The following is a 27388-nucleotide window of genomic DNA, read 5'->3' as shown; positions in this document are numbered from 1 at the left end:
AATCAGCTGGACCACCTGGGGGTGGAGTCGCCACTCTCCTGGCCGCGCAGCTCGTGATAGCTCGTGGGCCACACGGTTGAGCACACCGGGAATATGAATGGCACGAAGCGACCTCAGATGCTTCTGACTCCAGAGGAGGAGATGGCGGGCGAGTTGCGACATGCGACGGGAGCGTAGACCACCTTGACGGTTGATGTACGCAACGGTCGCAGTGTTGTCCGTCCGGACCAGTACATGCTTGCCCCGTAGCGGCCCTTTGAGGCGGCTCAGGGCAAGGCGTACCGCTAGCAACTCGAGGCAGTTGATGTGCCGAGGCAGTTGATGTGCCAATGCAGATGGGGGCCCGTCCAACCCCTGACACTGCATGCCCGTTGTACGTGGCACCCCAGCCTGTGGCAGAGGCATCCGTGAATACCACAGCATGCCGGGACACCTGCTCTAGGGGTACTCCAGCCCGAAGAAACAAGGGGTCCGACCACGGGCTGAAGGTTTGGCGGCACTCCTGAGTGATTGCCACCCGGAACGTGCCGCGTTGCCACGCCCATCTCGGGATCCGGCCGTGGAGCCAGTGTTGAAGCGGTCTCATATGAAGCAGACCGAGCGGGGTTACTGCCGCTGTGGCTGCCATATGCCCCAGGAGCCTCTGAAAAAATTTCAGTGGAACCGCTGTCCTGCCGTTGAACGTATTCAGGCAGTTCAACACCGACTGAGCACGTTCCTCTGTGAGGCGTGCTATCTGTTCGACCGAATCCAACTCCATACCGAGAAAAGAGATCCTCTGCACCGGGGCGAGTTTGCTCTTTTCCCAGTTGACCTGAAGACCCAACTGGCTGAGGTGTCTGAGCACCAAATCCCTGTGTTCGCACCACTGATCCCGGGACTGTGCCAGAATGAGCCAGTCGTCGAGATAGTTAAGGATGCGAACACCCTGTTCTCTCATGGGAACAAGGGCTCCCTCCACGACCTTCGTGAAGACGCGGGGAGACAGGGCCAGCCCGAAGGGTAAGACTCTGTACTGATATGCTTGACCTTCGAACGCAAAAACGCAGGAATGGCCTGTGTCGCGGAAGAATCAAACATGAAAGTACACGTCCTTCAGGTCGATCGCTGCAAACCAATCCTGGGGACGGATGCACTCGAAAATGCATTTCTGCGTGAGCATTTTGAACGGTAGCTTGTGAAGGCTCCGATTCAAAACTCGCAGATCCAGGATCGGTCGTAACCCACCGCTTTTCTTGGGTACAATGAAGTAGGGACTGTAGAACCCTGACCTCATATCGGCTGGAGGGACCGGCTCTATCGCGTCCTTCGCCAGTAGGACCGCGATCTCCGCACGCAAGACACGGGCATCGACAGCCTTCACTGCAGTGAGGTGGACACCCCTGAACTTGGGGGGACGCCGGGCGAACTGAATCGCATAGCCGAGCCCGATGGTCCGAATGAGCCAGCGAGACGGACTGGGGAGCGCTAACCAGGCTCACAGAGACCGTACAGGCGGGATCAAAGGGACCGCAGGCGTACCCGCAGTGAGGCAGCGAGGTGGAACACAGGGACGCAGCTCGGGAGGCTCTCTCTGCGAGGCGGCCCGAAGCGGGGTCAGAGTGTGCTGTGCAACACCTACCTGGTTCCACGGTTGGGCAGGGGGCGCAGGAGAGGCTTTGCTGCCTTCTCGACTGCACGCTGCTGCCCTCTGGCGAAGGAAGAGGGGGATGAGAGTGGTGAGGCTTTTCTCCTCCCACTGCTCTCCGAGCCCTCTTCAGACCCAGAGATGGAGGAACTGCTCTCTTTTTGAAAATTTGGGTACCGCTGGCTGTTGGACCAGCGGGAGAACAGAAACAAACCCAACCAACAGGATTTACCACCCGGCCCTCCTCCGGGGGGGGGGAGAGCAGCCCCACCCGTCTCTGGGTCACCCGTCTCAGGGGTGATTTTTCACTAACCACTTAAACAGTAGCAGAGACGGGAGGTGTCATCTTCCTGCAGCGGACACAGTAGAGCAGACTGGGCCGGAGTTTTTTTTTTTTATTCTGCAGGGGACGACACCCTTGGCGACGAGCAGACTGAGGGCCCACGAGGAACTCAATGGTTTGTCGGGGGAGGCTCCCCGGTCTGCCACTAACTGAGGAGAACTGCTGGGCTCAGTCCCCGACAGTGTCACCGAAAAGGCCACCTTGTGAGATGGGAGTGTCGAGAAAGCGTTTAGCTTTACGACCTCTTGCACCTCAGCAAGGTAAGCCAGGGGGGCGCTTCTGGACCACTGAGGTGGACATCGTCTGGCCGAAGGCCTGCGCCGTGACTTTGATCACGGTTAGTCAACAAGCGCAGCTCAACCCCGGCTCAGAACTACCCTCATGCATAAAGAGTGCCTTGGCCTCACATGCAGGGTGGGTGTGGTCTGTGAACAGCCACCCCACCCATAAGGGTAGTGAGAGAGTAAAAACTTATGCAGATTTTGGCACTTTTGGCATTCCATATTTATGGCACCAATATAGCTCCATACTGCCAAGTTTTTCATGCACATCCGAAACACCCGGGAAAGCATGGCTGTAAACTCTGAATCTGAGTCAGCATAAGCACACACCATTACAGTGGGCAGCGTCACCCTCATTTCCAGAGCATAACAGCCCTCTCTCCGATGCTGCAATCGACATCTGACCCTCAGCTGGAGCCCTAAATGGAATGCTAGGTTCCCCTATGAAGAGGACCAGCAATCCAATCCAGAAGCTGCACAGCATGTAATGCGCTAGAGGGAGGGGCCCTAGGGGGTTGGTTCCCCGAAGGAACCCCTCAACCTCAAGACACCCAAGCCATTTCACCAAAGTAGACCTCTTCTGGTGCACCAGAGAGGGCGCTACAATGGAGATTAGGCAAGGAGACCGCGCATCTAGAGCGCCGAGCGAGCGCTGGGTTGCCGTGACAACCCGCGCTGCAGCCCGACAGCTCGACGGCACACGACACGCAGAGGAGCGAGAGGTTTGCTCTCGCTGATCTCCGCGGTCTCCCAGAGTGTCGGGCAGACCCGCGGCTGTGCTTTTACACACAAGCGGCAGCTGGCCAACAACAGAGGGGACTCAAGCTTCCCGGAGAAAGAAGAGTCACGACCGGCGTGTCGACGTGATCATGTTCTCATACGAAAACATGAACCACCCACGAACATCGTTTCAGCACGCGCCCAGACATGTGAAACAGTGATCGTGGCCGTCAGTGAGGACAGGAAACGACCGCATCCAGAAACACACAAATAGAATGTCATCTTTAAAAAGACGCAAGCTCTATTTGTGTAAGCTCTTTTAGGGACTTTACTCTTTTAGAGTGCTGAAGCACGCAGGGGAACGGCCGCCGCAACACAGACAGGGATTGTGTGCAGCCTGTCGTGTGCTCTTTCTCTCTTTGAAGGCGCTCACTCTTACCAGCCGTAAAAACGGCTTTCAGCGCTCGAAGCGCACCGTACCGGCCGTGAGAACAGCCTTCTGACGCTGTCAAAACAGCTATTTGCTCTATAACGGCAAACGAAACAAAAAACAGAAAATAAAGAGAGGACTTCGACCCCGCTGCTGTGCTGTTCGCCCGCACTCGAAAAAAAAGAGAAGTTCAACCAAAAAGCTTGACTCGTCTTCTAGCAGACACTTGCTTGCAGAGAACAGGAACAACACCGTTCGGCTCCGAAGCGAAAAGCTGAAGATGCAACGCACCTGCTGCTCGTTATATACCCGCGCTGCGAGGCGAGCAGCTGATGCATATGATTGCATGCCAATGTGCATTGGCTCGTTGTAGTTACACTCGAAGTAGATTGGCCTCTCTAGCGAGATTCCTATTCGTTGGTCTGTCCGACGTACGTCGAACGTGACCGACTGAATGGGAACTCTTGATTTTAATAGCCTTCATATACTTTTATTATCTGCAGTGATTCAGGCATCATCGTGTGCTAAGATACACACTCCTGCCTCAGTGGTGCTCGCTGGCTCGCCCGTATCAGTGTCCTGCTCCATCGAGGACGACTGCTTGCTGACTAAAGGCAAAGACTTTCATGTGATGTGGCGGATTAACAACAATTTTGCCCCCAGCAATCTCTCTTACCAGGAGAGCAACAGGACATATGGCATACTCGTCCCCAGCCTACCACACACAGGGGCAGACATTACTTGTGTCCTGTGTGTAAGGGATCATACCTGCCAAATAGCCGATGGAGTGGCAGTTAAAGTGGGATGTGAGGATCTTTTTTTTTTTTTTTTTAATGATAATGGACCCTTTTCACATTTCCAGGGTTCTCATAAGCGGAAGTCGTCATAGTTAAACTAGGTAAACTTGTGTAGTGGTGAACGGGAGGTGATAGCAAATATAATTTTTGTATTCCCATTTGCTCCAATAGCAAAAGAAAAAATACATGATAGCGTTTCCATGACATTCCAAAAAAAGGGGGAAAAATATTGAGAAATTCGGTGCATCTGAAATCGTGTACTGAATTTACTGAGTACAACTGAATTTACGTGAAAGTAACATGTTGTTACTGTCACATGACCTACCAGCATCAGTTGCGTCGCTTCTCCCGTGGCCTCATGGGATAGTAAAGTGTCCATCGAATGAGCACTTCAGAATCTCAATGGAAGCAATAGGTCATCCGGGTACTTTTCACCTTCTGTTTTTCGAATATACTACTTCTTTGGCGAACTGTTTTTCGCATAGCTTACTATATAGTGGGAAAGTATTAGATTTTGGACATAGCGATTGATTATGGCAGTGAGAAGAGAGAATCATGGGAAATTTGCTGTCACTCCCTCAGCCGTTGTATTAGAAACATCCTCGCAGCAGCATTAATCCATTTTTATGTATATTACTGCCAAGGAAATATAACACAAAGTATAGTTTTATAAATGTGTTTTTTTTTTTTTTTTTTTACTCTTTCCCGCCAGTTTTTTCTAAAAAGTTGCCAGCCAGCGGTAGCATTTTTGATCATATTCACAACACGTTCATGGCCCCCAGAATATATATATATATATTTTTTTTTTTTGTGTATGAATATGTAAAATCAAATATATCAAAAGATAAAACAGCCTCTGCATTTAAACAAACAGCAACAAAACACTTTATTCTAGCTTCAATTGTTATTTTTTATCAAAACTTGTATGTTGGTAAGTTTAAAATAATAATAATATTTCAAACCTACTCTTCTTCTACCTCACTTTCCTCGCTTTTTAGCTTCACTATCACCACCTAGTGATAATGCATAGAGATCGAATTACATAGATCACCAGACACTGTAAGTCATCCTGTTTGTTTTCCTCCTTTTTTAAAATATTTTAATTATTTACCTCAATCACCATGAGTCTATATTAATTTGATTTGTATGATTTATTTTGTTTTACTAATAGCTATTTCATACTTCATAAGAAAGCAATACAAGTTAGCCTTACAAACATTTTATACATAAAACATAAAATAATTTACTTCAAAAGATTGTTTGAGTCAATTACATCCAGGCTTGTTTCTTTGCAGAAGGCATAACGTCTCAGGTTACGAATTTAACCATGGCTCCCTGAGAAGGGGAATGAGACACTACATCCTAAGATGCTATAGGATGCTGTGGGGAATGCCTCCAGCGTGACCGGGGTCTGAGCACATGTTCAAATGCGACAATGTCATTGGCCGATGACTACTATCACTATCACTGTCAGTGCGACCGTGAGTACAAAAGGGCATGTGTAGTACATGTCATCAACTTCTTTGTCTGAAGGGGACGTAAACTGGCAGGCCCGAGCCATGGCAATGAGACGCAGTATCTCGTTCCCCTTCTCAGGGAACCAAGGTTACATTCATAACCTGAGATGTTCCCTTTCGAATGGGAACTCGCACTGCATCCTAGGATGCTATGGGGAACAAATACCCACTTCATCATGCTGAAGAAATAACTGCCTAATTGCTGTAACAAACACAAAACAAGGAGTCAACGGACTTAATTGCCCAAGTCAGATTCCCAAACTCAGGTCGTCAATGGAACTGTCAGTGACACTATCCTCTACGGCCATTATCCAAGCTCCATACCCTATGCAAGGAAGTTGTGGCTTTTAATACTTCCTCCCTTCCTTAGCGGGGCGGGTGCCAATGTCCATCCCATGGGCAGAGTTGAAAGATCTGCAACCTTTAACTCCAGGCATTACCTACTGGCACTGGGAGACAAGTTAAAAACAAGTTCCCTCACCTGTCACTATACCTAAGGGGATCTGGTTCAACCTTTAGATACTCCACAGGAGCAGTTTTTGTTTGTCTGTTTGTTTGTTTTTAAACTTAGAATAAAAAAACTGCTCAACACTATCTAACATGTAGTCAGAGTCTCGACAAACCAGCACTCTTTAATTACGAATGCTTACCAAAGAGTAGGTATGCTAACAGGCAAAAACAACTTCTCACCGGTGCTCAGAGATGGGTTCTCTGGTGAGTTGAAGACTCAGCATGATGACCCTCTGGAGTGAGGGGAGTACAATGCTCACCTGAGTTATGTGATCCTTAGCACAGACTAGGCTCAGTCCAGAGGGCGATAGACCCGAACAAAAGAACCCCATTAACATTAACAGGGAATGGGTAAACTACACCCATCAGAGAATGCTGGCAACAGCTGCATTAGTGTCAGCCATGCCAAAATCTTGGAGGCCTGCTTGAACTGGAACAGGGCATGGAGGACCCGAAATAGAAGGTACCCAGTAATGGGGAGGGTACAACTCCATTTTAACCCCTGCAGTCTGGGGATCACACTGAGCTCTCTCAAGGACATACTTACAAAACCCTGAAGGGCAGGCCCAAGCTCAACCGAGCCAATGATCCCAAGAGCATATGAGGAAACTGCCTTCTTTGGGGACCCAAAGTGCGAGAGGCAGTTTCAACTTCATTGATTCCACACGGGAACTGCCTGCTTAATGAACCCACGATAGGGGAAGACAGCTTCAATCTTGGAAAAAATGCTAAAGTTCTGCATTCTAGTGGAGCTGCCTATTTAAAAGAACCCACGTAAGGGGAAGGCAGCTCTGACCTAGATAAATAAAGGAGCTTCCTGCTTAGGGGACCCCAAATCTGGGGAAGCTAGCTATGACTTCATTAACACAAGGGAGCCACCTGCTTAGGGGACCCCCAAATCAGGGGGAGGCAGCTTCGACATTAAAATTTTAGCATATTATTAGAGAGCCGCCTACTTAAAGGCCCCAATTAAGGGGAGGCAGCTACAACCTCCCTAAAACAGAAAGGGTTCCAGAGACCGAGAAGAGGTCGTCTCAGGAACTGGAAAACCCTGAACACTCGACTGGCCTGATTAAATTTAGTTGGCAACATCCTCAACTCATGCATGACTAGGAATATACTTGCACCTACAGTTTACAGTTTTTCATTTTTTCTTTTCTTTTTTTCCTTTTTGCATTGCTATCGTGCAGTCCAGCGGAAGGGAGCATCTTTTTTTAACAATAACACCTGCCTGCACTCTCTCTGCATCTAATTCCTCAGAATTAGACCTCACACATAAGATAAAAATGGTAATAATAGAGAGGACCGTAAAGGGAAAAAAATCCCGTCCGACTCTCCCCACACTCTGCCCACCACCTCCGTGATCGGACCCGCCTCAGACCCAAACCGTGAGGTGCAGGCACTCAATTCTCATCCTTCAAGAGAGAATCAAGCATCAAAGGAGCTTCTCACAGCGACCGCATCACAAAGAGCTGAATGTGGTCTGCTCAAACGCCAGATTCTTATTATTTAATCAAGAATCACGCAAGAACAGTCACAAACACACTGTGAGTGCCTTCGACTCCCTCGAGAGCCGAACGCACTCGTGCAAATGCTAACTACTATCCCTCAGGTGAGAACAAAGAAGTAAAAGCTTCCTATCTGTCTCTTTCCGTCAGTCTCGTGAATGCATTACAAAGAGTGCCTCACAATAAGCACCCCTCGAGAACTGAATGCGTGTGCTCTTTACCCAAACACATGATGCACAAGTCGTGTGTGTCCTCAGGAACTCGTTATCTCTGATACAGAGGCACACACTTCCTGAAATGCTTGGCTGGGTGTTACTCCATAGTGATCGCCTTTCCACATACGTATGCAAACAAACAGATCCTGAAGACAAAAGAAACAGATGACGTGTACTACAGGTGCCCATTTGTACTCAGGTTCACACTGATAGTGACGTCACGGACTGTCACCGGCCAATGACATTGTAGCATTTGAACACGTGCTTCAGACACCGGTCACACTGGAGGAGCTCCCTATAGAATCCTGTGAGTTCCCAATCGAAAGGGAACTTGTAGTAGTAGGAGTAACTCGCAGGGGCGTGTTTTTTGTAACACTGTGGGACGCAGACAGACCCTTCTCTCTGGTTTACACAGTTCTTCTTCTTCGCTTGTTTTGGGATCTGGAGGTCCTGTACTATTTCAGAAGATCCGTAACAGCACCCCCTACCATATAACAGTGAAAACACGGATTGCCAGAAAAACTTGTCAATGGCGGGAAGCGCTGTGCCATAAATGATGGAAAATCTTGTCAATGGTGGGGAAAGAGTTAAAAATAATATTTATAATATATTAAAAACATTAATGACCAATGATGGTAACTGTGAAAACACATCATCACAGTCTGTGAAAAGGGTCCATGATTAAGTACTATGTTGCTAATTAATAACTAGTCATAGAGGGTCCATTCCATATTTAATCTGATATGAATGAAAACGAGGCTTTGATGTTGGTACTGATTGTTCAACCAGCAAAACATATCTTAAACGGACTGTATTTCCATCTTTCACGGCCTTGTTTCTATTCACACCAAATTAAATATGGTGTCTGCTCTGAAGAAGGTCGGTTTGTACATTCACATCAAGAAATTTTATTTGAATATGACATTTTCAGAAGTCTATTCATCATTGTCATTCTAGGCCAAAGTTCACCAGACTTCTAATCTTCCTTTTATCTTTAAAGATATTCCTCCCATTCCTACAAACCTGAGCTGCGCTTTGACTGTAACAAAGACATACAGACTCCTGTGTCAATGGGATCCTGGTCAGGATCCTGGCCTTCCAACAAACTATACTCTTCATGCATTGAGGTACTAATTTCTGCTGACATTTTTAAAACTGTAGCTTGTTTATTGATCAATCTCACAAAGGTCACGATTCATTCTAAAATCAAAATAGAGGAAATAGAGGAAAAAGGAATAAAGAAAACAACTCTGATTTTAGGATTATTATAAATTTTTGTGGTAACACTTTAGAATATTGATCCTTCATTAATGAATAACTACACAGGAACAAATGAGTAATGCATTATTAACACTCTATAACTATATTAACTAACAAGAAACTCTGATTAATAAATTAGTAAGTAATAGTGCTCAGTTGAAGGTGGTAGTTGACTATTAGCTAATCAATAACTACTGTTTTTTTTTTCATTCCTCCCAGAGAACTACTAAGAACTACTATATACAGGTTTATAATTAACATGAATGATGCATAATGTATACTTAATTCTAAAGTGAAGGTCATTTGGGGTTAAATATGACTTGGATATTGTGACTTTGTGAGATTCACTCTTATGGTCATTTAGAATAAATTCAGTTTAATTGGTGACATGGTTGTGGTGACATGTTTTATACATTTTCTATTTCTCCAGGGCCAAATCAAGAAAAAAACAATTTGAGATCCCACCTGGAGAGCATTTCTGCTTGATTCCACGGGATTCTTACCATTTATTTTTAGAGTTGGAAGTTTATGTGACAGCAGTGAATGTCTTTGGAAATGCCACCTCTGCTCCTCTGAAACTGATCCCTATGAAAACAGGTAAAAAGAGCAATCAGAATTTTTTATCAAATTAATTTAACAGGTGAACATATAGGCCAAATATGAATTGATGTATAAGGATGTTGAATAGTAATTTGAGTATGCATATAAAGCAGTAAAAATTAAAATAAAATTAAAAAAAAAAAAAAAAAAACAACTTTATTTTAAATAGTTTTATGTGATTTTTTTTTTTTTTTTTTATATATGCAGTACTCATAAACATGCTATCATAGACACAACATATGGGGTATTTCCAGAAACAATAGATGATACTAATAAACAATGTTATCTATAGAAATTTAGATTTAATGTATATATTTCATAGTGCACCATAGTATACTTCATTTGTAAGGACAGAAATAACCTTCATAGAAAACTTGAAAATAGAACATTTTCTTTGTATTTCTAAATAACATATAATCATTAGATTTAAATGTTGGTGTCAATATTTAGTTTTATCAAGTTGTCTGAAATTGTCTTAATGTGAATAAGCATAATTCAGTCATGACAACTCGTGGAATAGTTTTAACATGTTATTGAATATGGCAATGTTAATGTACAGTATGTGGTCTTGGCTGACTACATCTAGCATGTAAGATATACTGATGATGCATAAAAGGACATACAGGTGCTGGTCATATAATTAGAATATCATGAAAAAGTTCATTTTTTTATTGTAATTTATTTTAAAAAATGAAACTTTCATATATTCTAGATTCCCTACATGTAAAGTAAAACATTTCAAAAGTTTTTTTTTTTTTAAATTTGTTGATTAGAGCGTACAGCTAATGAAAGTCCAAAATCCAGTATCTCAAAATATTAGAATATTTACATTTGAGTTTCATTAAATGACCATCCCTACAGTATAAATTCCGGGTATCTCTTGTTCTTTGAAACCACACTAATGGGGAAGACTGCTGAATTGGCAATGGTCCAGGAGACAATCATTGACACCCTCCACAAAGAGAATAAGTCACAGAAGGTCATTACTGAATGGGGTGGCTGTTTACAGAGTGAAATATCAAAGCATATTAAATGCAAAGTTGACTGGAAGGAAGAAATTGGGTAGGCAAAGGTGCACAAGCAACAGGGATGACCGCAAGCTTGAGAATACTGTAAAGTAAAGCCGATTCAAACACTTGGGAGAGCTTCACAATGAGTAGAATGAAGCCGGAGTCAGCGCATCAAGAGTCACCACACTCAGACATCTTCAGGAAAAGGACTACCAAGCCACTTCTGAAACAGAAACAATGTCAGAAGCATCTTACCTGGGCTAAGGAGAAAAAGAACTGGACAGTGAACAGTGGTCGAAAGTCCTCTTTTCAGATAAAAGTAAATTTTGCATTTCATGTTGAAATCATGGTCCCAGAGTCTGAAGGAAGACTGGAGAGGCACAGAATCCAAGCTGCTTGAAGTCTAGTGTGAAGTTTCTGAAGTCAGTAATGATTTGGGGGGGCCGTGATGTCTGCTGGTGTTGGTCCATTGTGTTTTATCAAGTGCAAAGTCAATGCAGCCATCTTCCAGGAGATTTTGGAGCACTTTATGCTTCCATCTGCTGACAAGCTTTATGGAGATGCTGATTTCCTTTTCCAGCAGGACTTTAGCACCTGCCCACAGTGCAAAAAACACTTCCAAGTGGTTTGCTGACCATGATATTACTGTGCTTTATTGGCCAGCCAACATGCCTGACCTGAATCTATGGGATATTTTCAAGAGAAAGATGAGAAACAGTCGATCCAACAATATACAGATGATCTGAAGGCTCAATAGTGCCTCAGCAGTGCCACAGGCTGATCACTTCCAGGCCACACTTCACTGATGCAGTAATTTGTGCTAGGAGCAAGTCATTTGCTGTAATATGTGCTGCCGACCAAGTATTGAGTGCACAAATGAACATACTTTAAAGAACTTGAACTTTTCTGTTTAGCAAATCCATTTTTTGATTGATCTTAGGAAATATTCTAATATTTTGAGATACTGGATTTTGGACTTTCATGAGCTGTACGCTCTAATCATCAAAATTTAAAAAAAAAACTTTTGAAATGTTTTACTTTACATGTAGGGAATCTAGAATATATGAACGTTTCATTTTTAAAAATAATTTACAATAAAAAAATTAACTTTTTCATGATATTCTAATTATATGACCAGCACCTGTACATAAATCCTGTAGCAGATCTAGGCAGGTGGAGCTGGGGGAAGTGGAGGGGTTCATTCAGAGGAGCTCTGCAGGACTACATTACAGCAAACACTGAACCCAACTGTTTAAATGCTGAGCAAGCAATCTCATTGGCTGTAGGATCAGCAGAGTAAAGGACCTATCAGCCTGCCCCCTCTAGAGTTTCATGACTGAATTGGATATTTAGCCAAAATTAATTACTATTATTTTGTCACAAATCTTGTGTTGGACTATTGAAATGAGAAGTTCTTTGAATTGCAATTCAGTGATATTCTCCTCATGTCATTCCACTTCAAATTCTAATTTAACATCTTTAATCATTAAAGTCAATTTCAGGCGTGCCAATTCTTAAATTCTGTCATTTTTGGACAATTCTGCTTCCGGCTGTATCAGTCAAACTTTTACTTTGAAGAAGACCATTCATAATTATCTTTTCAAAGTCTTCCTTGTATTCAAAAATAGACCATGACATAAGTGGTTGTGTTTTGAAGAATATCAGGGGCCTGTACCATGAAGCCGGATTCACTGGCTAGCCAGGTAAATTTCAGATTAGTTTGCGCCAATCCTGGGTTTTAGGTACCATGAAAGTGACTTGGCTTTTAGCGGTGTTCATCACCATAGTAACTTACGCTCCACAGCTAACCTGCTCCGGGGCAGGTTATGTTCTGGGTAAGGGATCTCAAACCGAAATTGGACCAATCAGATGTGAGCAAAGTGATACTGACACATCCAACGCAATAAAGTCACGCCCCCGGTTTCACTTCCTCCAAATTAAAGGTCACTATATAGTAAAAACAAATATTTAAAGATGAAATTGTCTGGCTTTAATGATAATTAGAATTATTTTATGATTTATATAATTATTATATGATCTATATTATTATTAATCCATTACACACAAGCAATTTTAGTTTAACAGTTATTATTAAGCATTTAGTTTAAATGAATATTAATATATACAGATCATATGTAATATAAATAAGCTGTAGAATCAATGTTTGAGTATTATCAAGCAACTATATAAACTAACTTCACAAGTTTCACTTGCACTGATAGAGCAAGATCATTTCTTTTATTTTTCCTCTTTCATGGACAAGTATTTTCTTTAGTGTAAATGCGTTTAAATTCTTCATTTTCTTCAATCTCTTAACCTTCAGCAGAAGAGTTTTGAATCACGTTGGCTCTCTCGCGAAAAGTGAATCAGAGTTTCTCTCTGTTGCAAGGCATGTGATTGGCTGTTCACCACTGATGTCACGCATCCGTGTGCACGCGCTCCACAAACTCAGGATCAAAGCCTGAGTTGACAGAAAAAGTTGATGATCAGCATCATGGTACCAACAAAGCTGGATTGGAGTGGTTTGGTTTTGTCAACTTGAAATTAATCCTATAACCCTGAGTTTGTTCAACTACCATCATGGTACAGGCCCCTGGTCTGTCTAACGGATGTGTTGTGATAAATAATAATAATAATAATAATAATAATAATAATCATGTATTGTATTACAGCAAAGCTCAAACCTCCTAAGATTACAAAGGTTGAAGCATATCCGTCTGGCAGCTTACAGTTCAGCTGGAGTCTTGCAGAGTCTCAGAAATGGTTGCAGGTGACCTTCGGTGTAGAGTTGAGATTGAAAACATTGAACAACCAGCTTGACAAAGAGTTGGTAAGTGATTGCTTTTCATGATAATATTGTTTGTATAAAAGCTGAGACAGTTTTCAAGTTATCCAAAAAAGTGTCTTAAATATTCCTTCTATTATAGGTTTTCAACTTCAGGGGGCGACAAGAAAACAGAATAAATGTGTCTGGCCTCCTTCATGGGACAAATTACAGCGCCACAATAAGAGTGAAGTACAGTTTATGGAGTGAATGGAGTGATCCAAAAACAGCCACCACACTTATGAGGGGTAACAAGCTTTATGTGTTCACTATCTTGTAATAAAATACTGTATTCAGATTTTTGCAAATTACTGTACAAATAACAATAATTACAATAACCTTATTGCACTGCCTTGTGGAATAATAGTGTGTGGTGATTGGTGTTGCCTTCGAAAATGCAATAGCATAATTTATTCATGTCGCTGTGCATCCTGGGAAACTATGATGACCAAAATATACTGTGTACATTACAATAAATGTACAAGAGATTACTGTAATAGACGACACAACAATAATTGCTGTGAATCTACAGCACAATGCTGCTACAGAAGTGGGCAAAAGTGATGTCCGGAGGGGATATTTGTCTTTAATTATCCTGCAAGTTCAATTAAACCATCAAAATATGAGGAAAATGTTATATTTTTTTAAGTATTTTATATATGAGGGAAGGACAAAACACTAAACTTGATTAAGGTATTTATCCAACAAAATTATTTGGAAAAAAAGTACAGCTACAGGTTTCATTTTGCTATGTAAAAAATTATTAGAAAACAAACAAACAAAAGGCTGACAGGAAAAAAACATACATTGACTATTACGTAATTAATTATTAATATTTTGTAGGTTCTCTCTTGTTTATGCATGTGTTCATAATTTCTTTGTATGACAGCGTGGCCAAAAATTATGTCACATAATTTGATGTTTCATTGTGTTATCACAAATAAAACTACTGATTCTAAGCACAACTTTGCAAAATTTTTTAACAATTCTTTGAATAAATGGTGAAGATGTCAATTTCCTTAGGCCGGACATTATTTTTGGCCACTACTGTGTATCTACCTCTTTGTGGTATGACTTAAAATCTTCTACTAAGGAACAAGAACACAATTATCTGTGTAAAAATATTTGCTGTAATGCGACACTCAGAACTGGTTGTTGGTTTTTTTTTCAGCTCCGGCCGGACATCTGGACACATGGCTCAAACTGAATGATCAGGCCGCTCAGCTCTACTGGAAGGTAAGAGTCCTTCTGACAGTCTTAACACAACTTGGAAAAGGATCTCTTTCTAATTTTATATTATTTAGTGTGTATAGTGTGTGTATTATATTATTTTACACAAACACACACACACACAGGTACATTTATGACTACTGAGTTCAGGGGCCTCAGTTGGGTATGGCAGGGTGTGGCAGCTGTCTGGTCAGGTCAATGAAAAGTAATATATTTTTATTTTTTATTTATCACAGCCATTTCTGTTGAAAATAATGACCAATTGGAGGTGTTTAAGTTACCGGTAGTGAGAATCCACTCAGTTTCTCTCAAAACGCTGTATGAGTTTATGTTTAGCGCAACTTTACTATGTTTTATACGTGCACAAATCCTCTCATCATAACAAACAAAGCGGAGACATGATTTAAATAAAAGATTTATTGTGAAGTTTAAGCCGTATTTCCACTGAAATTATCCGGAACAGTTTGTCCTAGGAATTTTGTCCTAGGTTGCTATGCATTTCCATCGCAGTCTAAAGTACCGTGAACATTAGTCCAGTGATGTAGGACTGTGCGCGACTTTCCATTTCCTGCTGGATTTCGTCCTCTACATATAAGCGTAATACAACCCGAATTCTGGAAAAGTTGGAACGTTTTTTAAATTTGAATAAAATGAAAACTAAAAGACTTTCAAATCACATGAGCCAATATTTTATTCACAATAGAACATAGATAATATAACAAATGTTTAAATTGAGAAATTTTACAATTTTATGCACAAAATGAGCTCATTTCAAATTTGATGCCTGCTACAGGTCTCAAAATAGTTGGGACGGGGGCATGTTTACCATGGTGTAGCATCGCCTCTTCTTTTCAAAACAGTGTAAAGACGTCGAGGTCATGGGTTTCTGGAGTTTTGGTGTTGGAATTTGGTCCCATTCTTGCCTGACATAGGTTTCCAGCTGCTGAAGAGTTTGTGGTTGTCTTTGAGGTATTTTTCGTTTAATGTTGCTCTAAAACCTTTATATACCTTTCAGCAGACTGTTTCAAAGTAGAAAAGTGTTCTATGGTCAGACGAGTCCAAATTTGACATTCTTGTTGGAAATCACAGACGCCGTGTCCTCCGGGCTAAAGAGGAGCGAGACTTTCCAGTGTGTTATCAGCGTTCAGTGCAAAAGCCAGCATCTCTGATGGTATGGGGGTGCATAAGTGCATACGATATTGCCAACTTGCATGTTTTGGAAGGCACTATGAATGCTGAAAGGTATATAAAGGTTTTAGAGCAAATTAAATGAAAAATACACCAAAGACAACCATGAACTCTTCAGCAGCTGGAAACCTATACCAGGCAAGAATGGGACCAAAACTCCAGAAACTCACAACCTCGATGCCCAGACGTCTTCACACTGTTTACACATGGTAAACATGCCCCCGTCCCAACTTTTTTGAGACCTGTAGCAGGCATCAAATTTGAAATGAGCTCATTTTATGCAGAAAATTTTAAAATTTAGTTTAAACATTTGTCATGTTATCTATGTTCTATTGTGAATAAAATATTGGCTCATGTGATTTAAAAAATCTTTTAGTTTTCATTTCATTCAAATTTAAAATATGTCCCAACTTTTCCAGAATTCGGGTTGTAAAGTCTGAACCTCGTTGTTGGTCCATCAGTTGATTTTTTTTTTTTTAATTTCCATTGTTGATTTGAACAGCAAACAACTCTTACTGCACGCACCGCAACAGGCTTTTAAAAATGGTGGTTGAAATGAAATGCTGCGTAAGGTCAACCAATCAAAATGCTGCGTGAACTCAACCAATCAGCATGTTCAGCGCCCAAGTCCCTCCCCTGAAAGTTCCTGAACTTTGAAAAAGTACTACCTCGTGAGCAGGGACTTTCTGAGGGGGAAATTTTTACCTGGAACTTCATTTAGACACTGGTCTCTGGGAAAAAAATCTATTAAGGAGTGGAAAGAGCTCCTCTGCCACCATCTACTGGTTATAGTGGTATTTTCTTTTCTTCTTTTTTTTAATTTTAAAAAAAGTGTTTGTTTTTCACCAAATGTTTTCTACATCATGAAACTTTTAGTTCACCATACCTTGGCTTTTTGGTAAATTGGTGCCACTGAGTCAGTTAGTGATTGAAAGATCTCTGATGTTCATTCACATTTGTGGAGGTCATGTTAATGAAGGTTTTAGTTAAACTCTATGGAAAGCATAGTGAATAATTTTGTCAAACCATACATCATACACTAGCAATGAAAGTTTATGGGACAAAGCACTTCAGCAGGATAAATATTCAGTTATAAATATTAAGTTATGTTCAGTGTTTCAACTTATGCCATGATCATGCAATGTTGCAAACCTGGTAACTTTCACATGCAAGGATACCAAGAAGTGTCATGAAGCAAAAGTATTGTTTGTTTTTACTTTTTTCTGTGAAAACTGACAGCATGTCACAGATGTATTAAACCTGAAACTTCCCTTTAACCACTGCCTCATCTCATTTTAGCCCTCACAAAAATTTCGTGCCAATGGCTGGAACTTGACATACACTGTTGAATCAAAGGAACCTAAAAAGACTTTGTGTGTAACTCAAGAAAGCCACTGCTTTTTCAGTCTCACCAAGTGGATTAAAAAGGTCTACCTGATAGCCACTAATGCAAAGGGGAGCTCGAATCCTAATGAAGTACCAGTGTATCGGAAGAAAGGTATTACTTATTTCTGACAGTTGTTCTGTTCGCACTGTATTCCCAATGAAATGATATTGTTTGATGACTTCTTCTTGTCCTGTTTTAGGGCTGGACCCTGTGTCTAATTTCAATGTGCATCCCCAGTCAGAGACGTCTGTGCTCCTGACGTGGGAAAGCCCGGTGTCCTCCAGAGTCAGGGAATACGTGCTGGAGTGGAGATCTCTGTGTGAGATGCCGGCAGCTCCTCTGTCCTTCATTCTGTTGGACAAAAACAGCTCCAGTACCATAGTAACAGGTATTTATTATTATTATAAATCAGAAAATCAATAATTATATATAAACAACCAGTCAGAAGTTTGGATTAATCATGCCTTTTTAAAAATGTTTTTTAAAGGCTGCATTTATTTGATCAAAATACAGTAAAAGTGTTGAAATCTTATTACAATTTAAAATAGCTGTTTTCTAGGTGAATATATAGTAAACTATAATTTATTCCTGTGATCAAAGCTGAATTTTCAGCATCATTGGGATCACCTGATCCTTCAGAAATCATTCTAATACGCTAATTTGCTGCAAAATTACTATAAATTATAATTGGAGCTAAATTATTAATAAATGTTAAAAATGTTATTAATAATAATGTTTTCTTTTCCTTTCTTTTTTTATCTTTATCCAGCAAGTCTATTTTTGACGGACGCTACGTCCAAGCGGCGCAGCTCAAATACAAAATAAAGTCAAAATAATCACCCTTTGAAGACTCCCGCTTATATTTCACATCACTAGGAGGCAAGAAATTGACGACAAGAGATTCAAAGTTGAAAAACTTGAAAATCTTTTATCCTTAACTGGACTTTTAAGTGTATTAACTTTGTCCGTAAGCTACAGCAAAATAAAGTAGGGCATAGCAATAAACACAATTAAACTGGATAAAATATAACCATTTGGCCATTAAAAACACGAACAATCAAGGAAAACAAGGTCGGACAGGCAAATCTCGTGGTCTCCCGAATCCAGCAGAAATGCTTCTGGTGTGAGTTGACACCGCGTAGAGGACGGAACAAAACCTTGCCGGAGCCGTAACTTGCCGCAGACGTGTGCAGTGTAAATAAGGGGTTATGTTAATGAACATACCTTCTAGATTGCCTCCCTAGTTGTTTTTTTTTTTTTTTTCTACTGCTTTTCCTGTGCCTAAATCGTGACATCTTGCTGAATAAAAGTATTATCTTACTTAACCAAATCTTTTGAATGGTAGTATATCACAGCAAATCAGCATATTAGGATGATTTCTGAAGGATCGTGTAACACTGAAGACTGAAAATTCAGCTTTGCTATCATAAATTGCATTTTAAAATATGTTAAAATAGAAAATTATATTATTATTATATTGTATTATATAACAATATAATTGTATTATTTTATTTTAAATTGTAGTAATATTTCACAATATTACTGTTTTTACTGAGCAATGTAAGAGAAAATCTTAATTATTCCAAACATTTGAATAGTTGTGTAATAATAATAATGAAAAACAAGTGTCAAATTAAATGTGGTTAAGAAAAAAAGGTTAAAGGTGCTAAGTCACTTAAAAAATATACTTTAAAACCCAATAAAATAACCTTTTTGGTACATTGGTATTTGGTACTTAATCTTAATATATTCTTATTTGTTGCAGACAAAGTGCATGCAAATCTAATCATGGCTGTTTTATTTCAGGGTTAAAGGCTTTCATGCCATATGAGATCTCCGTTTATCCCAAATATGTTAACGGGGTTGGACGTCCTCTTACCTTAATGGCATACAGCCGTCAGAAAGGTGTGTAGTGCATGAAAGTAGTGGATATCTGAGGGCTTTCTATAAACTGGCGAAGTGATGTGTAATAAAGCAAAGCTGGATAATGATACAATGCTTCCATCTAGTGGGCTCAGATTTTGCTAGATGTATAATTCTAGAATGCTGACAAATGTTTCATATTTTCTCACAGCACCCTCTGCGGCACCAAAGTTAGAAACTGTGGAAATCCGTTATTCACAGGTGAATCTTCGCTGGGATAAAATTCCCCTTAATGAGACAAATGGGATCATTCAAGGATATACTATTTACTTTTGGAATGATACGGATGATATCCAAGGTATTCAAGGATTTAAAGAAGTTGATAGCAGATTTTTGGATGGTAGCAGATTTTTGAATAGTTATTTTATTAACCACAATGTTTCTATCCCTTTTCAAGTTATAAATACTAACAAGACCAGCGCTGTGGTGAAAGATCTTCAGCCGTTTACCATATATTCTGCCTTTGTAGAGGTTCATACAATGGGTGGAAGTTTTAACGGATCAGTTCAGTACCTGACAACTGGAAGTATTGGTGAATATTTATGGCCATACTGTTCAATAATATATACTGTATAATATATATATATATATATATTGTGTGTGTGTATGTTTGTGTGTGTGCATGTGTGTGTGTGAGAGAGAGTATCTGGGTTCAAATAAATGCTTTTCTTTTAAACTTTCTATTCATTAACGAATCATAAATGTTTCTTGAGCATCAAATCATCATATTACAATGATTTCTGAAGGATCATGTGACACTGAAGACTGGAGTAATGATGCTGAAAATTCAGCTTTGAATCACAGAAATAAATTACTTTGTAAAATCTATTCAAATAGAAAACAGTTATTTTAAATTGTAATAATATCTCATACTATTACAATTTTTACTGTATTTTTGCACAAATAAATGCAGCCTTGGTGAGCAAAACTCAAAAATCTTACCGAGCCAAACTTTTGAACATTTGTGCACACACATATCTGATTATGTTTGATGAGACAGATGATAGTAATATGTAAATGCCATATAAGATTTCAATAATAACTTTTACAAACCATAATCACTAAGTACATTTAGTCATGCATGAGTGTAATATGAATGCTCTCCTTAACGACACCTGGCATGTTGATTTTAAAATATTTTCATTATTGGTTTGACTGATTATTGAAAATGTTTTTCAGATGGAATTGGAATGGTGCTCTTTGTTATCCCAGCATGCATTGGGTTATCACTTCTCATCATCATTGTTGTGTTTACCTGTTTGGGGAAACATGAACGGTGAGCATCCACAGCCTCGTTATTATTGTGCGAGGCCAGTACACTGAAAAAAAAATAAATAACTGCAAGTAACTGCAAGTAATACACTGAAATAATGTGGCATTTTGAAGTAGAAAGACTGAAAGAGTATTTTCTTGTAAAACATACTCCAATAATCTTTATTTACAACTTCTAGAAATCCTTTTTACAGTGTACTAGTAATATAACTTACTAATGTCTGGTTGTCATAGGGTGAAGATGTTTTTGTGGCCTATAATTCCCGATCCTGCCAACAGCAGTATTAAGAAGTGGACCACCATTGACTCACTGCAGGTATGTATGATCAACTGAGTATAATTTATAATTTGACTAATTAACCTGTTAACTGTCATGCCCTCTTTGAGCATTGATGTGAAAATCCAAACTTAAATGGTTGTAATTAAGGTTTGCTTTGGAACACAGACCTATTGTACTTCAAAAAATGAAAGGGTAAAAAAGTTCTAGAAGTTTAAAGGGATATTTCACCTAAAAATGAAAATTATCCCATGATTTACTCACCTCTCAAGTCATCCTAAGTGTATATGACTATCTTTTTTCAGACGAACACAATCAGAGTTATATTAAAAAATATCCTGGCTCTTTCAATCTCTATAATGGTAGTAAACAGCGCTCGAGACTTTAAAGAGCCCAAAAAAGTGCATCCATCCATCTTAAAAGTAATCCATATGACTACAGGGGATTAATAAAGACCTTCTGAAGTGAAGCAATGGGGTTTTGTAAGAAAATATCCAGATTTAAAAACTTATAATATAATAACTGGCTTCCGGTGGAAGAGTGACCTCTGACCCGACACATGATGTAGGAGTATCGTAAGCTTAGACGCCTCTCGAGGTTCAAACTAATAGGGCTGGGTAACGAACTAAAGCTTCTCTTCTCTTATATTGAAATCCTCTGACGTTTCTATTTAAAAATTCTCGTTTTAGACTTCTAATTCCTGACCAGTGTTTTGTTTTGCTCTGTGCTTTCGTGTTCGTCAGTATATCATGCGTCGGGTCAGAGGTCACTCTTCCCCCAGAACTAGACTCGTGTACGGCCGTCTGCCGGAAGGCAGTGATTGTAGTTTATAAAGTATAAATATGGATTTTTTTTTTTTTTTTTTTTACAAAAACCCATTGCTTCACTTCACAGTAGGCCTTTATTAACCCCCTGGAGTCGTATGGATTACTTTTATGTTGGATGGATGCACTTTTTTGGACTTCAAAAACTCAAGTGCCGTTTGAGAAGAGCCAGGATATTTTTTAATATAACTCTGATTGTGTTTGTCTGAAAGAAGATAGTCATATACATTTAGGATGGCTTGAGAGTGAGGAAATCATGGGATAATTTTCATTTTTGGGTAAACTAACCCTTTAAGTTTACTGTAAAGCAAATGTATTAAACATCTTATTTTATACTAAAATTGCTATAAAATCAAATCAATCTATATGTCTAGCTAAGTTGTGTTCCAGTTTTGGAGTAGTTGATGTCACAAAAATTGAGGTTCCTGTGAGATTTTGATTTGGTGCTTTACTAAAAATAGCCAACAAGCGACACTCACATTCTACTGAATTGTTTTTATGTTTTCCTGTCAAAAATGAATACATTTCTGTCAAAGCATCACTTGACAGAAAATCACAAAATGACAGCCAAACATGGAAACATGGAAGTCTCAGACCTTTCAAGGATATGTGTTTTGTCAAGATTAGAAAAAGATTCTAAAATAATGCAGTACTTTTTGTAAAATTTGAGACCGCCCACTAGGGGGAGGAGCCCACGAAAAGGATGTAAAGTACCGATTCCATGGTAGTGCAAGATGGTTTTCAAAGGATGAATTTTGAGTGTTTAAGCTTTCCAATTATACCTAATTTATGATGATTACTAAAATATGTTATCCAGTAGGAAAAAAGTACTGTACTGAAGTCCCAGTACTGAATATGTGGGAAAAAAAATAGTCAATTAGAAATAGTTAATCAAACTGTTAATTTTAAAAATTAATATCTTAACATGTTTTTTGTCCAAGGGCATGCCTCCCTTTAAAGAAGACAAGGACCCTATGTTGGTGTATCTGTCCCACTTCAGTCTTCTTGATCTGCCTGAGAAAGAGCTGTTCAAGAGTGACTACATCAAGGAGAGCCAGTGGTCACATGATATCTACAGCCGTGATGAGAGTCACAACTCTTTCCAGGCCTGTGGCAGTTACAACTCGGAGCATGACAGGGACTCTGTCCCTTACGCCACTGTTGTTTTCGGTGGTCCGTATCAAAGCCATTCGGCACCTCTGCCAGCCTATGTACGCTCTGATTCCACACAGCCCCTGTTAGGGGGGGACGAGCCTGGCAGCCCCCCACCATACGAGAATGTGCCACTAGTGAGGGGTGTTACTAAAGTGAAACACTTCACTGCATTCCCTCGGAATTCCACTGAAAGTGAGGAGAATGAAGAACTTTGGGAAGAATTCCCTATGCTCAGATTGTTAGAGACGAGGCATACTGATCATAACTAAACTGAATTTGAGTATATATACAAACGTCATGCAGGGGCCCCAAAAAGCAACACAGGCTCATTGGAAAAACGTGCCTCTTCCAACATTTTTGCAAAACTCAGAAAATGTACATACAAATACATAGAAATCACTGCAGTGTCCAGTTGAAAAGAACACTAGAGGCAGTAAAACAGCAACAACTTTTATTCTTTTTGACACAAAATGATTACAGGGATAGATTATCGGATAATAAAGATTTATTTTTGTGCTGTTTCTTGCACAAAACTATGTTATGACCTCAAAACACTTTTACCGTAGAGCATGATTTGTAAACTAATACATTTTGACGTTTTCATCTCATAACCAGATCCATACGTGAGGCTTTTCTGATGTAGTAAACTTGCTCAGTAGCTCACCTGATACAGCAGTGCACTTGTGATGGGAAGAGTCATGATAAAAGAGCTCAAAGACTTGTAAAAGCAGCTAAAATGTTTTATGTCATGTTTTTATGTTTATGTCAAATGTTTTTAGTGTAGGTGGTACATTATTTTCAATTGCGTTAGAGCATTAACCTTTTAGCACCACTTACCTGACATTTCAATTCAGAACTGCTGCGATACGTACAACAACCAACACAATAAAACGTTTTCAGATTCACCTTATTTTTTTTTGGGATAAAACTAAACATGCTTTTAGTGCCACTTACTGGACATTTCACTTTGAAAGTGTTGCGAAGAAATATTGTGTAGAAATGTCGCCACAGGTACGTTTTCCCAATGAGCTTGAGTTGCCAAAAAGGCTACGTTCACACCGAGGCTGTATGCGGTATGTGATTTTATATCATATGTCAGAATAACTCAACATTCATCAAAACTGCACAATTAACTTTCCCTGTATACATATGTATACATTACCGTTCAAAAGTTTGGGGTCGGTAAGATTTTTAAATCTTTTTGAAAGAAGTAAAAAAAACTACACTCACCAAAGTTGCATTTATTTGATCAAAAATACAGTAAAAACAGTAATATTGTGAAAAATGTAACTGTTTTCAATTTGAATATATTTTTAAATGTAATTTTTGTAACTCCAGTCTTCAGTGTCACATGATCCTTCAGAAATCATTCCGATATGCTGATTAGCTGCTCCAGAAAACATTTCTGATTATTATTATTATCAGTGTTTGTGCTGCAATATTTTTGTGGAAACCGATAAATGTGCTAAATGTTTTTACTGTTACTTTTGATCAATTTAAAGCAAAATAATAATAATAATAATAATTTTTAAGAATTTCTTTTAAAAAATCTCACTGACACCAAACTTTTAAACAGTATGGTACAATAATGTATATTAAGGCCACCAGTTGACTAAAATATTTAATCAACTTCGATATGCAATGTTCCACTTTGATTGGTTCATCTATCATTTAAACTGAACTCATTCTAATACATGAAGTATTTGTAGAATATCTGTGACTACTCAGTTAATTATATGAACTGTCTTTAATATTGCCAGGGACTGTATATCGATGAAACAGACCACTTCATCAAATAGGAGAAAGTGGAACCTTCAATATGGCAGCTCTAATTAAGTAATCCACGCCTTCCAAATACAAGAGCTAATCAGCAAAGTCACTGCCTGGTCTATATGTGAAACTTGTCTTGAGAAATCACATGGGCTGCATCCGAAATAATTACTTCACGGCCGCTAAAAATGTATGTTCTATATAGTATAAGTGTTTGTAGTACGAGTGTAATCTGGACATACTACATTTGCCTATCATGTGACCTACCAGCGTCAGTTGCGTCACTTCACTGCCAATGGAGTGTCAATTGAGAGATGCTTGAGTCTTAATTATGTCACTGTGAGGGTAAATAAGACAAAAAAAATAAAATATATATATATATATACTTGTACTTTTTTGGCTGTATATTTGTATTGAATATATATTTGAATTTTGAATTTATGTACTATTAGAAAAGGAGCACAAATATGTCTGATTTGTATTTGTATGTTTTTTTTTTGTTTTGTTTTTTGAAAAAGAGAAAATCTAAGAAAGAAAAGAAAGACAAAAAAGAAAGTGATAAATGCTATGTTCATTTACTTCATAATTAATGTTACCTGATGTTTGACATGTTTTATATACATTCACCTCTTTTCTGTATGGTGCTTTGAGTTCAGTATTTTATATGCATTTCAACATTTTAAAAGAGTACAAATTTTGGTTACATCTGGCAATGTAGCAGATTTTTTTGGAAGGACAAAATAAAAGACTTACATGATTTGGCCATTCCTAATTTTATACTGAAATGTGTGTTGGTCCATTTTTCAGTATGTAAAGTTTATTTGAAAAAACAAAAAAACAAAAAAACAAAAAAAAAAACATTATTTTCTAGAGGCTCTGCCGAAACTGTGTTTACAGACTTTATAAAACCAGCATTAAAATGCACATACTGCCAACTACTAAGTGTGTAGCTTCATGGCTTCAATCTCTTTTACTCAATCTTAAAGAATGAATTGTCTTGCAGATGTTTCAAGGCAATGGCAATAAGTTCTGCAGTATATACCGATAGGGAATTTGAGATGGTTTTTGATTCCTGAATGATTCAGTGTTTTGAACAAACTGGTTACATGACTGATTCAATTATACATTCATTAAGACAGTCGAATAAATCAGCAGTTTGAACAAATGGGTTGAATGAGTAATTCAATGACTCGCTAATAAAGACAGTCACTTTGTAAATTGCAGAAATAGTCGAAAATCTTAAAATTCCCCTCTACTAATGCACTGACAGTGAGACGTCCCAACGCTGTTGGACCAGAGGCCTATCTCCAGTTGACCGCTGATCAGAGGGTTGGACCGTTTTATATCAGCACTCTTGAAACACAGATCGGCCAGCCGAATTTGAGGACTGTTTCAAGATATTTTTTTATAAAAATATATAAAGCAAAAATTCAATTGTTAATGTGTGTTTTAAACATGCAATGAACAAACAATCAGCAATTACCCTTAAGTTTTTTAAACCTTAACTATACAACATTGATTTTGAGACATCCTCACATTCAGTTCATTAAGTGAGTCAGATGCAGATTCTATAACCGCTCTGGGATGCATTTCCCAAAAGCATCATGACAAGCCAGCATAGCATGTAGAAACCACTGGCATCAATAGTCTCTATGGTCTACTGCCTTTTACGAAGCTTTTGGTAAAAATGCCCAGGCGGATTCAGTAAGTTCATTTAGTGAAGGATTCCTCAGACTGATGTGAGTTTGTGAGTCATCTTGAATGATTCATTAAAAGAACCAGGTCCTTAAAAATACTTATCTTCTTGCTATCGTTTTGTGGTACACTTTTCTTTCTTTCTTTCTTTCTTTCTTTCTTTCTTTCTTTCTTCCTTTACATTAAATTCAGACTGCAAGCTATGGAAGGCACTTTCCACCTCAGGGTAAAAAAAAAAAAAAAAAAAACCCTGACCCAAAAAAAAAAATTTAAATAAAATAAAAACATTGACATATACTGTCACAATTATCATAAATAACTTCATAATTATGAAAAGAGATTATTATTTTGATTATTTTCAGGTGAAAAAGACTAAAACAGGTGACAGTTTTGTTTTGCATCTGTTAAAAAGAAAAATGTGAGCTTGTATTAGTACATTTTGTTGTTGTTTTCGTGTATTGTCATTTACCAATTAAATATTAGGATTTTTTAGGACAATTTATTCTGCACATAGAGAAACTAGGCCTACACAGTACTCAGAGTCAGGGATTAATCAATCTATGTGCCAAAGCATGTGCCTGAATTAAATGAAGATTTAAGACATTAAGAAAAATTAAGACATTCTCAGAACTTTAGCTAACGTTCTGGCAAGGTTCTTTCAAAGTTTTGAACAAATGTTCTTTCGGTAACATTAATAGAATGTTTGCTCTAAGTTATCTGGTCTTTAATAATGTCCTCAAAATGTTAGCACAATCATTATTTATACATCGTTGGAGTTTTTTTTTTTTTTTTATGTTTTAGTTGGATGTTTATCAAACATTTTTACTACTTGTTTCAGAACGTTCAGAGAGAATTCAAAAGTAATGTTCCCATAATGCTTGAACAATCATCAAATGGAATGTTTCCTTAATGTTTGCATTTCAAGAAAAAAAATAATAAAACGTAAAAAACTGGGCGTTTTTTAAAAATAATTTTTTCATAACTTAATGGGAACGTTATAAAAACGTTCTTAGAACATATTTTTG

The 27388-nt window shown here is 39.0% G+C and overlaps 1 protein-coding gene across 3 annotated transcripts in view; it reads left to right on the top strand.

Moving 5' to 3' along the window:
• csf3r (colony stimulating factor 3 receptor (granulocyte)) overlaps window positions 1–25425 on the top strand; it is a 29689-nt gene extending 4264 nt beyond the window's left edge. Inside the window, exons 3-16 of one of the 3 annotated variants that reach the window (XM_051865975.1) lie at window positions 3905–4207; window positions 8949–9075; window positions 9639–9805; window positions 13491–13648; window positions 13746–13890; window positions 14814–14878; window positions 17360–17558; window positions 17647–17835; window positions 19254–19352; window positions 19522–19668; window positions 19768–19902; window positions 20550–20646; window positions 20877–20958; window positions 22685–25425. In XM_051865975.1, coding sequence (XP_051721935.1) covers window positions 3905–4207; window positions 8949–9075; window positions 9639–9805; window positions 13491–13648; window positions 13746–13890; window positions 14814–14878; window positions 17360–17558; window positions 17647–17835; window positions 19254–19352; window positions 19522–19668; window positions 19768–19902; window positions 20550–20646; window positions 20877–20958; window positions 22685–23167 — 2396 coding nt within the window. In that variant the 3' untranslated portion in view covers window positions 23168–25425. The remainder of the gene's footprint in view (window positions 1–3904; window positions 4208–8948; window positions 9076–9638; window positions 9806–13490; window positions 13649–13745; window positions 13891–14813; window positions 14879–17359; window positions 17559–17646; window positions 17836–19253; window positions 19353–19521; window positions 19669–19767; window positions 19903–20549; window positions 20647–20876; window positions 20959–22684) is intronic. The other 2 variants (XM_051865976.1, XM_051865977.1) reach the window with 2 other exon arrangements.
• The last annotated feature ends 1963 nt before the right edge of the window (window positions 25426–27388 follow it).

The sequence above is a fragment of the Ctenopharyngodon idella genome, chromosome 16 (assembly GCF_019924925.1).
Source record: "Ctenopharyngodon idella isolate HZGC_01 chromosome 16, HZGC01, whole genome shotgun sequence".
NCBI classification, from domain to species: Eukaryota; Metazoa; Chordata; class Actinopteri; order Cypriniformes; family Xenocyprididae; genus Ctenopharyngodon; species Ctenopharyngodon idella.
This window is presented reverse-complemented; position numbering and strand designations above follow the sequence as displayed.